The sequence below is a fragment of the Prionailurus viverrinus genome, chromosome A1 (genome assembly GCF_022837055.1).
Source record: "Prionailurus viverrinus isolate Anna chromosome A1, UM_Priviv_1.0, whole genome shotgun sequence".
NCBI classification, from domain to species: domain Eukaryota; kingdom Metazoa; phylum Chordata; class Mammalia; order Carnivora; family Felidae; genus Prionailurus; species Prionailurus viverrinus.
Window position 1 is genome coordinate 19,709,200 of NC_062561.1, and position 15,404 is coordinate 19,724,603.

General features: G+C 51.2%; 1 protein-coding gene across 1 annotated transcript in view; it reads left to right on the plus strand.

The window, feature by feature from the left end:
- The window catches only part of DHRS12 (dehydrogenase/reductase 12), a 106,251-nt gene that overhangs the window by 68,446 nt on the left and 22,401 nt on the right, over positions 1-15,404 (plus strand). Inside the window, exon 3 of the mRNA XM_047850467.1 lies at positions 7,016-7,131. Within this exon, the coding sequence (XP_047706423.1) occupies positions 7,016-7,131 (116 nt within the window). The remainder of the gene's footprint in view (positions 1-7,015; positions 7,132-15,404) is intronic.

Here is a 15,404-nt window from a genome sequence, read left to right on the forward strand (position 1 = left end):
CTTGGCACATAGCAAGTAGAGTATGAATATTTGTTAAATAAGAGGAAAGGTTTTTTTTTTTTAAGTTTATTTTGAGAGAGAAAGCAGGGGAGGGGCAAAGAGAAAGAATCCCAAGCAGGCTCCACGCTATCAGCACAGAGCCTGACGCAGGGATCAATCTCACGACTCTGAGATCCTGACCTGAGCCAAAATCAAAAGTCAGACGCTTAACCCACTGAGCCACCCAGGCAGCCACAAGAAGAAATGTTTTTATTTCATCCTCACTACTGTGCCGTAAGGACTGGACACTTACACTGCTGTCTAGAGGGGAAACTGAGGCTCAGGGAGGTCAAGTGTCTCCTCTGAAGGGGTGTCAGGGCTCAATGTGAGTCTTCTGACTTTTGATCCCTGTTCCTGGCACTCTATGTCTGTGGCCTCTCCCTGCCCTACTGGTGGCCCTTCTCCTGGGCCAGTGGGAGGAACCAGGTGGTACAGGCCAGTAGGTGAGGGCCAGCTACAACAACCTCTCTGACATCCTCCAGGCTCTTATTCCACTCCCACCCCTGAGCCCCAAACTGCCTTTGCACTGGGAATGGAACCTGTTTGTCATACAACTAAAGCCCTAGAAACAGACTGCATGAGAGTTTCAGATCAACACAAGTCCACTGGTGGGAAATCATTTCCTTCATCAGCTTCATTACATGGAGACTGCCCTGCCCTTGGCCCTTCTTGCCACCACGTCTAGTCCCTGGTAGGTGGACAAGGGAAACAAGTGGACCTTGGCGTGTCCTTTATTTGACTGGGTGATTCATGCCCGTAATACAAAATTCACACTCTCCAAGGGTATTCAGTGTAAACTGAGTCTCTCTCCTACCCCTGCTCCCCAGTGCTGAAGCTCTTACTAGAGATCCCCACTGTGATCAGTTTCCTGTGAAAGGAAGGAAACCCTTAAATCAAATGGATTTGCTCTTTAGGAAGTTGGTTCAGATGGACAGCAGACAGCCCTGGAGTGGACCAGTCTGTAAAAGCCAGTGGGCATCAAGGGACTGGGGAGGCAACCAGCAAGGTACTTCTAAACGGGGTCCAGCCTCCTGCTGGGTGACTGTGTGAGCTGCTGCAGGGCAGGGTCATCGTCTGCCATGTACATCTTGCCTGGGCTGCTTCTCTCCTCCATTGGTGTGAACCCCAGAAAACAGTTGCTTTGGGTTTCTTGTAATCAGACTTCTGTGATTAGGGCTGGGAGCCCCTAACCCCTTGCTGTCATTGCAGAAGAGACCAGTCCTTTAATCCATGCACAAACAGGTTCAGGACCCGTGCATGACCTACCTACACTGCAGAGTAACGGGGATCAGCATCAGAGATCTTCTTCCCCACCCCCTGCCTCACCCTCCCTTCCTTTCCATTCCCTTACCTTTGCCTTCATTTCTCTTCCCCACCGGCATGTGCACATTAAACACATACAAAGAGCAGTGCCTGGGCTTCCTATGGTTTTATGATTTATGGTTATTCATCTTATTATCTAAGTGAGATTGCCAGGTAAAATATTAAGGCACCACTGCCATTATAACCTTGTCTTCCATGATCTCATTGGCAGCTGGTGTTGCCATGACAACTGGGCTGGAGAAACTGGTACTGAGCTTCGGTGGAAGATGATGTGAGCACCGGTGTGTGTGTGTGTGTGTGTGTGTGTGTGTGTGTGTGCGTGCGCGCGCGCGCGTGTGTGTGCGTGCAGACTTCCCATCACGTATATCTGTTGTGTGGGAAGCCATGGATTTCTTAGGCCACACCTTCTGCTTCTCCTTCCAATTTGGTCAAAATTAGCTTCAGGACTCTAAATCAACTGGAGGAGGATTTCTTTGTTTGGCTTATTGGGTGGCAAATTGAAAGCAAAGACACATAAGAAATATTTTAGGGTCTTTCTACCCACATGAAATAAAGCAGCTATCCCCACTTCATGTCACTCTTAAAACACGTTGGGCCTACCTTATTTAAATTTTTTATGTATTTCTCTTATTAAAGAAAGTGAGAGCTAGAAAGGGTCTCACATGTCATCTGATTGCCCCTTTCATTTGGATGAGAAAACGGAGGCCTAGAGAGGTTAAGTGACTTGCCACCATATAGTATGGATCCAGGATGGATGCTATGACTTCACCTAAGTGACTTACCCCTTTAAGTCTCAGTCTGCTCATCTGCAAAATGGGGATAATATCAAGAGCAACTTTACTGGGTCATTGTAAGGATTAAGTGAGATAATCCACAATGCTTGGCACATATTAAGCCCCCAATAAATTTTATCATTGTTACCCAGGTAACCTTGGGAGTCAGAAATAGGACTAAAATCCAGCTCAGCTAACTCCTACTTAAACGGGAGCCTTTTCCCATTAATCCTTCCCTGTCCTTTGTCTTTTTGTGTACATATTCCCTGTCATCCAGGGGAGAGTGGAAGGCCCTTCTAAAATGGGGCTTATCTTTTCTTAAAAACCTCCTAAGAAGTGAGTGTAATGCACACACTAGATACCCCGTGGATAGGTGTTGATTTAAGGATAAACATTATATGCTTCGTGCACTCATGGACCATCGACTGAACGTACACGGCATGGCTATAATGTAAAGGGAGAAAGGAATGCAAAGAAAAGTTGAGGGAAGTGAACATTTTTTGATCCCTTCGGATGAAACCAGGCATTTCGCTAGTCTCTTTACAAAAGTGTCTGATCATCACCGCCATCTCACGAGGTGAGCACATTCATTCCCATTCTACAAATCAGAGAACCAAGACTGAGCGGTCACGCAGCACGCCCAGGACCACACGCCAGGGTAACAGCTGGGTTTTCACCCATCCTTTTACTTCAAGGTGCTGCTGAGGCCCTCGATAGACTTTGTGGTTCAAAACAACTTCTCACCCCCTCTGTGAGCCAAAAGCCTATTTCCTGAGGTGGTAGAGGGATTCAGGGCAGACAGACACCTTTTCTATCACTGCCACAAAGCAGAGTATACAAAGCACAGTTGCGTAACTCTGGGACTCTAAAATATTCTCCCAGCCAAACCAGACCGGTATTGAAAGTCACACCAGGCTGGGTGGTTTTCCAGAATGCCACTTGCTTAAACTCCCTTTCATCACTCTGTCAGGAATAAGAGCAATGCAGTGGAACTTCACAGTCCTGTTCAGACGAACAAACTGTTCTGGAGAAACTTATTTCCAAAGTTATTCTTAAGTAAAACCACATCCGCTTGCTGGGGGTGGAGGGCAGTGATCCTATACCTTACATCCTAGGTAACGAGGCCATTAAACCAGCTGGTCTGTACATCTTATGTAAGAGTGGCTCAGTCTCTGGGCGAATTGGGTAACCCAGTACAGAATTTAACTGTACTCCTCAATTTAACTCCACCCCTCAATTAGGGATGGAGGTCAGATATAGACTGGGATGTCTGATTCCTACACAGCAGGGCCCAGGAGGAGGCTGGATGACTTCACTGGGATCTAGATTGGCACACAACCATGCTTTAACTTACACTGTATGTTTTCTGGGGTTTTGGGGGGTCTGGGGGAAGGCTGATGGAGATTTGGAGGAGATCAAGGGGACCTCCTTGGCATTGCATGAGGTTGCTGAACTGGTGGCAAAAGTTCAGACTTCGAAGAGACTGACCTCTCCGGTGGGAGACACAGCCCTGCCTCTTGCCAGCTGTCACTGTGTTCATGTTACCAACCTGACTCCTTGCACCTGCTGGGGAAGGGGGTTCTATCTTGGCTAAATTACTCGGGCCATTACATGAAACAAGATACATAGGAACTTGGAAAATGCTGTGATAAAACTCATCGGATGGAGAAATCTTGTTAATATCATTACGCCTTATCTTTTTATTCCACATGATTTTCTGGGTAAGCAAATTCTACCAGCCATCTTTGCATCCCAGGCATACCCAGCAGACAGGTGTTCCCCAGATGACGCCCCAAGTGACGCCCGGTTTCAACCCCGAGTTGACCGTGTGACCCTGAGTGCCGCCCGCAGCAGGGCCCTCCCCCCCCTCCCTGCCCTCTGAGGCTGGGGCTGAGTGGGCGCTCCGCACAAAGCCGTACAGAGAGGCAGGGCGGACCAGAAGACTCGGCCGCGTTCCCCGTGGAGAAGAGCCCGCGGCTATTACATAACTGGAATGACGTAACCGCCGGCGGCTCCGGAGGGCGGGGACACCGGGAGCGCGGGCCCTACCACGTCCGTCCACCGCAGCGCCGCGAGGCTTGCCACAGGGCTGCGCGAATACACCAAGTAAGACGGCCCGGGCGGCCGGGTGGGCGGGGCTGCTGGCAGTCACGTGGCCCGCCTCGGCGCGGGCGAGCGGGGACGCGCCCGCGACTCCGCGATCCCGCTGGGCCGACTGAGTGACAGGGGCCCCCCGCAGGCATGCCGCCCGGCGGGCGGGGTCCAGCCCCGAGGGGCGGGGCTCTGCCGCGCCGGGGCCCGGATCCACTGACGTCAGGCGGCCCGCGCGCCCCGGAGTCCCCTGGGCGTCACCTTGGCGCCCTGCAGGGCGTGCTCGGGTAGCCGCGCGGGGCTGCTTTCGGCCCCGGGCTGGGCGCGCCCTAAATCGCTGGTGAGGACTCCGGCTTAGAACTTTCCCAAGTCGTGTGTTTTTGCTCACCGATAAAACGCAGCTTGTGGACTGTGACCTCTCGCTCCTGCTGGAACTTTCCGAACGCCGGTTTCGGGGCGGGTGTCCGCCGTGCACCCAGTGTGAGTTGTGTGAACGGCGTTCGACGGTTTCACTGGCCTGGTGGTCACCCTCGCTGTACCCTAGCCGGCTCTCCACCTTGTGGTTTTAAGAGGCGGCCCGTTCCGGGGGACAGAGAGGTGGTTTTTATCTTAGAATTAATTAGAGAAACGCGGTGGTTCTCAATCCTGGCCGAATAATAGGGCAAGAATCTAAAATACCAGCGTCAGGCCCTGTCCCTAGAGATTCCAGTTCGGTTGGCCTGCCCTGGGGCCTAGACTGACATTTTATAAATATCCTCCAGGTGATTCTCATGCCGCCCAGTTATCTAAGGGACCTCCTCTTCTCCCTGCACTAGGGTTTCTATGAGTTCCTAAGGCAGGCCGGCAAATTTCCGTGTTCCAAGGGGAGGCAGCATGCTGCTGCTGACTTCTCTCCTCCCCCACACCCCATCCTTTCGGGAAAAGTGCATGTTTTTCTCAGGAGCCAGGGCTGCAGAGAGTGGTGGGAAGCGGAGCTGTCAGCCCAGCTCCACTGGATTTTGGCAAATGGCAACCTCTCTCTTTCAAATAGTGGCAGTGGCCACTATTCGCTGGGTCTTTCCATGTTACACAGCAGCCTGGAGAGCTTGGGTTAGCTTCTCGCCCTGGGAAAGCAGGCTTCTGAAAGTCTCTCCCCGAACTCTTACATGGGGGTGGGGGTGGATGGGGGAGGGAAAGACAATTCCTAATATTTTCATCCCCATATGAGGGTCTGTAGTTTGGGTTTGTAATGCTTTTTCTTGGCACACCATGATTTTTACGAAGTTCCCCTATATTGCTCACCTATGCAACAGCATCAAGTCACTGTTCCCTAAACTTGCCTGAACCTGACAATTACCTGGGACAATTAAAAAGAAAACAAACAAACCCTGACCCCTAAGCCCCTGACAGGTATAGATGAGGGCTACAATTTGCATATGCAAATTCCCTATTGGGTAAATTGGGGGAAACTGATGCCTGGGAGCTTGCCCCCTGGTGATTCCTATCTTCCGGAGGTTCTGGAAACACAAGCACAGTGGTTGCTCAGCTTGAATCAGAATCACGCGGAGGGCATATGACCCTAGATGGCTGGGCCCCATTTTGAACCGTGGACTCAGTAGACAACGCATTTCTAACAGGTTCTCAGGTGATGCTGATGCCACCTGTCTGGGGAGCACCCTTTGAGCCTCACTGGTTCAGTAGAAGGTGCCCCAGGTTGGGGTGTTGACAGAATGGAAACCCTCCTTTGGCTTTATCACCTACCATTTTGTGAGGCATGTCATATATTTCTCTTCACACTGAAAAATAGGGACTGATATCAAGAGTTTGTGAACATAAAATACTTCCCCAAAAGAGGGCAGGGGGATACAAAAAAAAAAAAAAAAACCCAGCCAAATCTCATTGTTCACAACAGATTGGCTGAGGACAGGATCCCGCGATGAAGTCAAAGAGCCAAGGCAAAGGACAGAAGGAGAGTGTGACAGGCCCAGCAGGCCAGCCTGGCCCCGCCCTCTTGGAAGGGCTCACAGCCTGGAGTTTGAGGAAGAGATTTAATCCACAGGAGCTGTCGTCAGCAAGCCTTGGTGTTTAATAGGATCAACATAATCTTCCGGAGGCTAAGGTCTCCTCTAGGTGTCAAGGAGGAAAGCCTCAGCTTCCTGCCCCTGGAGGAGGGGATCTTTGGGGCGGTTCCTGGTTTCCCCGTGTGTTCTCTGTGGCCTGCACTTCTGGCTCTCTTGTGTTTTGGGAAAGTCTCACTTGTTCCCCACCAGTACTTTTTCTCCTGGCTAGGACCCTATAGCCTAGAAGAAGGCCCTTAGCCCCTTCTTGAGGAATCATTTGCTTCTGCAAGAAAATCCTTTCATAGTGACCCTACCCCCCCCCCCCCCCCCCCGCCTGCCTGCCAACATTTATAAGAGAAAACAAATCTTACAGCTTTATCTTTGGTTATAGTTTAAAATGCTCTCAAAGTCCCTAATGATTTGGAGGGCTGGGATGGGGGTGGGGGCAAATGAGGAACTCAGTTTTGAACATGGAGAGTATTGATGTCATTATGAATAATAGTAACATAGCAACTGCTGTGTATTGAACTCTTAATTTATTCCAAGTGTGGTAAGAAAATGCCTTACATACATTATCTCATCCAGGCTGCCCAATAGTTAGCTTTTATTATCCCCTTTCTGCAGAAGAGGAGACAGGAGCCCAGAAAGGTTAAGTCAACACATGAGATCGCACAGCTATTAAGAAGGAGAGCTGTGATTGAAACCCAGGTTGTTTGATCCAAAGCCCTTATTATTGATAATTCTTTTTAGCTTCAAGTCAGCCTCGCAGGAAGCTTTGGAAGAGTCAGAAGTCTTGCTCACCCCACTGTGCCGCTAGCAGCAGAAGCAGTGGGAAGGGTGTTCTCTGAGCTGCCCTGGACATTCAAGTGAGTTACAGATGGTGGGAACGGGAACATTCTTCCTGCTCTTTTGGCTGTGAGACAAGGGGCCATGACTGCCCCTGTGGCAAGGACTTCCAAACCTAACCCAGGCTGATAAACATTCTTTGGCCTCCTCTCCAGTGTCCTGGCTTGTAGTTGGCAATTGTGCTATACCAGGGAGACCAGCTGTTGGCAGTCTGTGTGTAAACACCGTGTGTGGGAGGGCACTGGGCTTTGCGTAGAATCTTCAGGGGAAAGAGACCGGTTCTCTGCTGCAGAGCAGGAGAAATCACTGGGCTCTTTGGGTGAGAGTTGCAAGCTCTGAGACCCCAGCCTGCCTGTGTGGGGGGAGGGCTCTGCCCTCAGGACCTCCTCCTGCTAATCCCCCTCCAGGCCAAACCTAGGAAAGCAAAGGTAGAAGAGGTATCTCAAAAGGCAGAGAGAAACAGTTAAGGAACTCAGGGTTACTTTTATGCGGTGTGATCCTTTCGTGCAAATGAGGAAAAGCACCTCCTTGGCGCGCTTTGCTGCCATCTGCAAAGAAGTTGCTCTAACGCAGATACAAATCTCCCATCACTGTGATCTGGACGGTGCCCCCTAGAGTTACGCAGCACACGCCCTGTAGCCCTGAAGGAGCCTTTGCTTTCTCCGAGGCGGTGCGAGCTCAAATAACGACCTTCCTCTAGCTTCATTCTGTACTTGCAAATCTCCCCCACCTCACCCGTCCTTCTGTAGCTAAGTAGGGACACCTGTCCTGCCACACAACAGGCATGATGCTAATGGTCTCCTACGCTCCTCCTCTTTTCCCCTCAAAATTGGAAAAACGGAAAATAATCCATCTATCAGACGATTGTTTTTTGTTTTTTGGAGGGGGGCACTTCTGGTCTCAGAGGCAGTCAGAGAAAGCTGATTTGGATGCCAGATTGTTAGGGTCTCCAAATATTTTTGAAAGTTCAGGAAGCCAGTGATGAGGAAATGTAAAGTCTGAGAGGGCAGCATTGTTCCTGAGACCAGGGAAGGAAACAGGGAGGCGTGGAAGGAAGGAGCTATGTGATGTGCTAGAGAGAGCGATCATGCCCACCTCACAACTAGGCTTTCTCCCTGCAGGGGTTTCTCTTCCTGGCTCCTTATAGGCCTTCTTTCTCTGGGCTTGCTGCTTCCAGGAGTGGCTGTGAACCAGCGGCTAAGGACTTTGTGCCTGAGGGCTTCGAGGTCCAAATTCCTGGAATAGCCTTCTGGGTCACTTGAGGGAACAGTGGCATTGGAAGCGCGACTGCTATTGAAATAGCCAAGCGAGGTGAGCAGCCTGCTGTGTGTCCACTCGAGGTCAGCCTGTGGCCGCTCCACACTGGGGAGAGAGCCCGATGTCACAGGCAGGTCAGGAAGGGCCCAGCCAGCATGGCCAGGAGTTGACCGTGATCCCGTGGTAATCAGCTGCTGATTCTGAGATGGGCATTGAGCTTCCAGCTAGAGGTGGATAGAGCACGTGACCGGAGGAGCCTGTCCTCAACTCTTAATTAATTCACAGGAGAGCTTGGGTCACGGCCACACATCATTAAAAGCAGTGAGGGGCTCCCAACCCTGGGCATCTGAATCACCAGTAGAACTGGGACCCACCTCATGTGTTGTCATTGAGCCTCTGTGGGGGGATGTAGGGAGGAGAGTGGGAGTCCACTGCAGTTTGGCTGTGGACCCTACTTAAGAATCAGTGCCCCCAGAATAACTGGAGAGTCCTCCTTCCTGGGGTCCAGCCTCCAGGCTTAGAGCAGCTGGAGATGACCTCTTATTTCTCTTCCCTAACCTTGATTTTGTGAAAAGACTCTCTGGGTTCCCTGTCAATTTTTCCATCAGCTGAAGTCTTCCTCTGGGTAAACACCAGAATTTCCTGCACGAATTCAACTGCCCTGGGTCATGCAATGGCACTGTGGTGGCTAGAAAAGGCCACCGTGTCTATCCGGAGACTCTTCTCCAGAAAAACGGATGCTCCAGCAGAAGTTGGAGAATAGGTTGGGGATTTATCACTTTTCAAGATGCTCAAAGATGGTTTTTTTTTTTTTTTTTTTTTTTTTAACCTCTAAAATCAAGTTAGGCATTTTCCAGGGCAATATTATACCATTTGGGCTGTATTTCATTATCTACCCAGTCAGGGTGAGGAATAAGTACATCTCAGCAACTGGGAGATCCCTCGGAAGCGTTTGGGGAGAAGGAGAGAGGCTGGTTACGTGGTTAGCTGATAGCCTCCCGTGAAACAGACTCCATTTAATAAAGCGGGCTATTTTAAGTGAAGAAACCAGGCTCTGTAATGATCGTTTTTTAACTGCCACAGCCGAGGAATTCCCCCTTTACACTTTGATTGATGACGGTATCGTCTTTGCTGGAATAGTCTAAGTGCCATTTATGGATTCACCCACTCAGTAAATATTAATCGAGTCCCTGCTACATGTTAGGCCAGTGCTTCTGAACTCGGGTTGAGCATTAGGCTCATTTGGGAGCTTTTAAAACATACCTAGGCCTAGACCCATCATCTGGAGCTTTAAGAACTCCCCAGGTGAGTCTAAAGTGCAGCCAGGTTGAGACCTGTGTGTCAGGTGCTGTGGGAGATGCTAGGGACGCATCTGTGACCCAAGACCCCACTTCTTATCCTTGATGTGTTCCGACCCCTACAAAAATCAGGACCTTCTCCTGGGTGCCCCATCAGTCAGCCCATATAGGCAGGAGGTAGGGTTCCAGGATCACCTTCACTATTATACCTGCTGCCCTAACTGTGGGGACCATCCATCTAGATTTTCCAGAATAGTCTCAGTTTCAGGTATTCTTCCCTCGAGCCTGTATGTCTTAATTCATTTGGAAAAGCTGGTCTCCACGGCCATAGCTGTCGCTAGAACTCACAGATGGTTTCATTGAATTCCACCAGGTGGCACAGTTCACCCGGTGTGTCGAGATAGAGACCAGGAAGGAGGTGCCAAAGGTGAGATCATCAGGGAGAGCGGTAACCAGGTGAGCTGCTCTTTGCCCCTCCCGCTGGGGGTTTCTTGCAAGCTGACCTCGTCAGCTGCTGCGGGGGCCGAACTGCTGCCCGCGCTCCCTGGCCTTGGCAGTGGCCTGTGTTGGTGCTTTTGCGTTGGAGGCAGCCCCCAACCCCCCTGGGAGCTGGAGCCGCGCTTGCTTTTCCATGGCTGGGTTTGACTCCACGCCCTGGGCTGCCTGTGAGACAGCAGGCGGGGGCCAGTCCCTGCTGCAGAGATGTTATACTGACTGTGACTCTCTTGGGATTTCCACCAGGGAAGGAGCCCGGGTCAGTGAGACACATTGAGGGGGACTCAGGCACCACAAGCCAAGCTGTGAACTGACCCAGTGGCTTTCCAATAAACAGGCAACAGTTAGCTCTTGACGAGAGCCACGTCCTCACGAGAGCTTTCAGAGCTGGCCCACATCTTGTGCTCTCCCCTTCCTAAAACGGAGCCAGGACTGGCTGCGTAATTTGCGGGGCACAGCGCAAAATGAGAATGTGGGCCCCCGTGTAAAAAGTATTGAACACTTCAAGACGGTGAAGGCAGACCCCCCTGAAAGTGTGGGGCCCTTCCAAGGGTGGGGCTTGCTTACCTACACGGGTTGGACCCCGTGAAGCTGGCCCCCAGATGGAAAACCTGGGGAAAACCCACTGTAAAGAGAGCTTGGGCAGTGTTCTTCGTTTCCCTCAACCTCAGTTTTCTCCTCTGAGAAATGGGGGTGATATCATTCTGTGAACATATGTTTGAGAGTGAGTGCTATGTCAGGCTGCATGCTAGGAGCTGGAGACAGAAAGGGGAAGACGGAAGGGGCCCCTCGCGTTCACTGAAGAATGTTCCTCTGTCCTCCCTTCCATTCTGCCGAAGTCTCCTCCTCTTTCCGGGGAACCCTCTGCTCCAGCGGGTGGGCCCGTGGGAAGGGACTGGGCGGGGACGCAGCACCCCCTGCCCCCTCAAGCTTGGACCTTGGCCAGAAGGAAAAAATGCCCCAATCTAGAACGGAGTATTTTGCATCTGCTCCTGAAGGCTGTTATTATTATTTCTTAAATAACGTTTTCAAAGCAAGCCCCGTTCTTTCTCTTCTCACCACGCGTCTGTGGTCTCTGGCCGTCAGATGCCACACAGAGGCTCAGCGCTGGCTGCGAGCGTGAGGGTCTCTAAATCTTCTCTAATGCGTGAGTGCCGCCTCGATCTGGGGCTGCAGTTCTTGAGATTGAAAGCTGGCTGTCTGCCTGCTGATAACTTTCAGTTGTGCTGCTGCGGGACGCAACAAGAATACTAATAGGCCACAGGCGGGCCAGGGAGTGCCTGGATTCCAGCCTGCTGTGGTTTGGGCTACATTTTTGACAAAGTGGATTGATACGGAAAAAGGTGACAGTATGGTTTTGTTTGTAATAGTGAGCCCTCCTTATATCCACCTCCACCACTGTTGGGAGCATAGAGCTGGAAAGAGGGAGCAAACGTGTTTCCGGGGCTGGGGAGAGAGGCAGCCCGTTATTTACTGCTCCCGGCCCTCCCCATGTACGTACCCAAGGTGGGGTCGGAGCTCACACAGTGGAGACTCCTTTTCTTGTGTTTGTAAGTGGCCTCCGGTGCAGAGAGCTCTGAGGGGCCGGGGCTGACAGGGCCTGTCCGCTCATCCCTGTGGCGTGGTGTCCTGTCCCTGACTCAGTGTAGCCCCCCCCCCCAGGCTCTGCCAGGGATCAGCCGCTCCTCTCCCTTTATGAAAGAGAGAGTTCCATAGCTTCATCTGGTCTAGCACATGCAGCCCCCACACAAACGTGGGGCGTGGGAAGGCTCTGGGCTCGGATCGGTGTCTGGTTGTGCGCTCGCTAGCCCTGTGAGCTTGGGCAGTGTTCTTCGCTTCCCTGAACTCCAGTGTCCCCAACTGAAAAGTAGGAGTGATGTTACTCTATATTTGATCATATGCTTGAGTGTGAACCCTATGTCGGGCAGTGTGCTGGGAGCTGGGGAGAGGACAGAGTCTGACGCAGCCCCTCACGGTCTTGGGAGGGATGATGTGGTTGACAAGCAGTTGCAGGAAGCGTGGGAGTCCACCCCGGGGCCTGCCGGCTCAGCTCTGCAGCACAGAGGGGGCAGGCGGGGAGTAGATGCGCGGACCCCCCAAGTACGTGTTTCTCCCGCCTTCACATCAGCCAGCTGCTGGCCGGGTTTGGCCATTGAGGAAGATCGGTGGGTGGGAAGAAGGGAGAAGCAGGACATTCAACTTCCCTGGCAACGGCCGGACCGCTCTGAGGGTCTTCCTTTTGGTGGCGAGCCTGGCTCAGGCCACACCACCTCCTCTGTTCCTCCAGCCTAGGCTGGTAGCTTCCTGCTCTTCGTCATCCCTTGGCTATTGGCTGGTCCCAGCTGAGCCCTCACCTTCCTCCTCTGGGGACCAGTCCCTTCATTCAACTCCCTCTGTTGAAAGAGGTTTCTGGGGACGCCTGGGTGGCTCAGTCGGTTGAGCTTCCGACTTCAGCTCAGCTCATGATCTCATGGTTCGTGAGTTCGAGCCCACATCAGGCTCTCTGCTGTCAGTGCAGAGGCCGCTTTGGATCCTCAGTCCCCCCGCCCCTCTCTCTCTCTTCCTCTCTCATTAGTGCTCTCTCTCTCTCTCAAAAATAAATAAAACATTAAAAAGAAAGTTTCCTGTTAGACGGATGTGACGTTGTGTGTGCCATGACATGGGTAGTGCAGGGTGTCATCGAGCATGTAGCTCTCAGTCAGCAGGAGACTATTGCGTTATCCATAGTTTTCGTACTAATGCTGTTACCACTCCCACCCTTACGTTCTCTGCCCCAAGGTACCCACTTCTCTTTAATCGGGGCGTAGGCCCGTGGAGCAGTGAGAGTATGGAGGGAGTGGTCCCGGCTGCATGTTGGGTGCAGGGGTCCCTTGAGCAGGAAGGCTTGAGCGTGTGCACCGCAGGCCAGCCGGGTCAGGTGACTGTGGGCACCAGGAAGGTGTGAGGTCGTGTTCACATCAGTGGCCTGTACACACTGGCTTGGTCCCGTCAGACGCGTGGACGGCAAAGAAGTCAACATCCTGCCGTGGTGCTCTTGCTGGAGTGAACGAATGCTTACTGACACGAAGTCCCTGCCCGCCAGCCCACTGTTTCTGGCACAATGTCTCCAGTGGGCCTGGGGGAGGAAATCAGAGTGGACCTTCCTTCCTCAGCTTCTTGTTGCACTTCATTACCATCTTGCTGTCTGTCTTTGATCTGGCATGATCTCCTTGGGCAACATTTTTTAAAAATCTTAGAATAGTCTAATATTTTAGAATAGTTGTACATGCACAGAAAAGTTGTACAACTAGTACAGAGTTCCCACTTACCCCGCATCCAGTTTCCCCTTCGTTAACATTTATTACATTTGTTACAACCGGTGGACCAATATGGGTACTTTATTATTAACCGAAGTCCATATGCTATTCACTTTTCCCTCGTTCTTGCCTACTGCCCCGTTTCTGTTCTCAGATCCCATCCAGGACCACATTGCATTTGGTCATCGTGCCTCCTCAGTCTCCTCTTGGCTGTGATGGTTTCTCAGGCTCTCCTAGTTTGTGATGAGCCTGAAGGTTTTGAGAAGTACAGGTCAGGGATTTTGCATACTGTCCCTCAATCAGGATTTGTCTGATGTTTTTCTCATGATTAGACTGGAGTTACAGGTTTTGAGGAGAAAGATTACAGAGGTGCGGTGTCGGGGCAACATTTTAACTCCTGCCGCATTCCTGATGTGGCCAGAAGGTGCCGTAAATGTGGCTTATGTCTTGTGGGGATCGACCCCAACAATATGTGGACACTAAGAGGTAAAACGGGGGTTTCTACTCTCCAGATCTCCCAGGTCAATGTGGAATTTCAACCTTTTGAGAATTATTGGTTTAGCCTCCTGCCTGCCCGACGTGAATATTAACTGGCACCTCATTCCTACGCGGTGATTTCTACTGAGGGCACATTCGTGCACTGTTTCCCATTTGCTCCTCAGACTCACGCTCTCACATGGGTAGAGGGGTTCCTGTGATGTCGTCTCATGACTCCTAGGCCATGGAACATGGTGACTCATCAGCAGAAAGGATCCAGTTGGCTTTTGTTCAACTTCAACAACCACACTTATATCCCGAGCTTTAAAGAGTTAGCACCGCAGTGCCCAGTGGCTCCTAGGGCCAGCCTTGACACATGTAGATCAGCAGATTGGTGGTTTTTGCGCACTTGTGTCTGTTCCTAGCTCCTTCTGCTGGTCACAGCAGACTCCTGGCCTTCCCTTCTGGGTGCTTTCTGGCCTTCTATTTTCTCCCAGAGGGAGACAGATGATTTCCTTCCATCTTTTCATGATGCTTCATTTCAGCGGGCCCCATGGCTGATTTATCTAGGACAGTGATTCTGTCTTCCATGCTGTTACCTCCGTCCGATGCTGGGATGCCCCAGGTGCCTCCAGGAAGCTCAAGGAGGTTGTGGAATGTTCAAAGTGGAATTGATTTTCGTTCACTTGAATTTTGTTGTTTTTTGAACCTGGATTTTGTACGAGTGTTACTTGGCACTATTGGGTAGGAGGGAGTTTTAGGGTGGTTGTGGGGAGGATCTCAAAAGAAAGGACTGGGCGTCTATAGACTTAGTTTGTAGTCATTGGAGTGGGGGTGCTCGCAGCCCATCCAGGAAGGAGTCAGCAGGCAGCCTGTGTCCACTGTGGCTGAGCAAGTGCCTTCACAGCCTTTTTTATTTTTTATGTTTATTTTTTATTAGAGAGAGAGCAGGGGACGGGCAAAGGGGGAGAGAGAGAGAGAGAGAGAGAGAGAGAGAGAGAGAGAGAGAGAGAGAATCCCAAGAAGACTCCATGCTCTGCAGGAGCACGGTGCAGGGCTTGATCCCACGACCCTGGGATCATGACCTGAGCCAAAATCAAGTCGGACACTCATCCAACTGAGCCACCCAGACACCCCCACAGTCTTTTTCAAAGAGCAGAGTCCTGTACAGACCATGCTTTTCCTAGCCTTTGAAAGTAGAGGAATATTCAGCTGTGTCAGACTTGAGCTGAATATGATAGTTAAGCTGACTATAGACCTTCTGAGGCATGAAAATGTAGGATTGTTTCCATCTTCTCATTTTCCAAGACTGTCTCAGAGAGTGAGAAAACGATATGTTTTCAGAACGGTAGAAAGAAATTCTGACTATGGTCTTGGGTTCTATGGCTTAATTAATGGGGAAATTGAGGCAAGGCACCGAACCCTGCTTTATGAAAGGAATTGTGGCTGCTGCTCAGTATCTCACCTGTC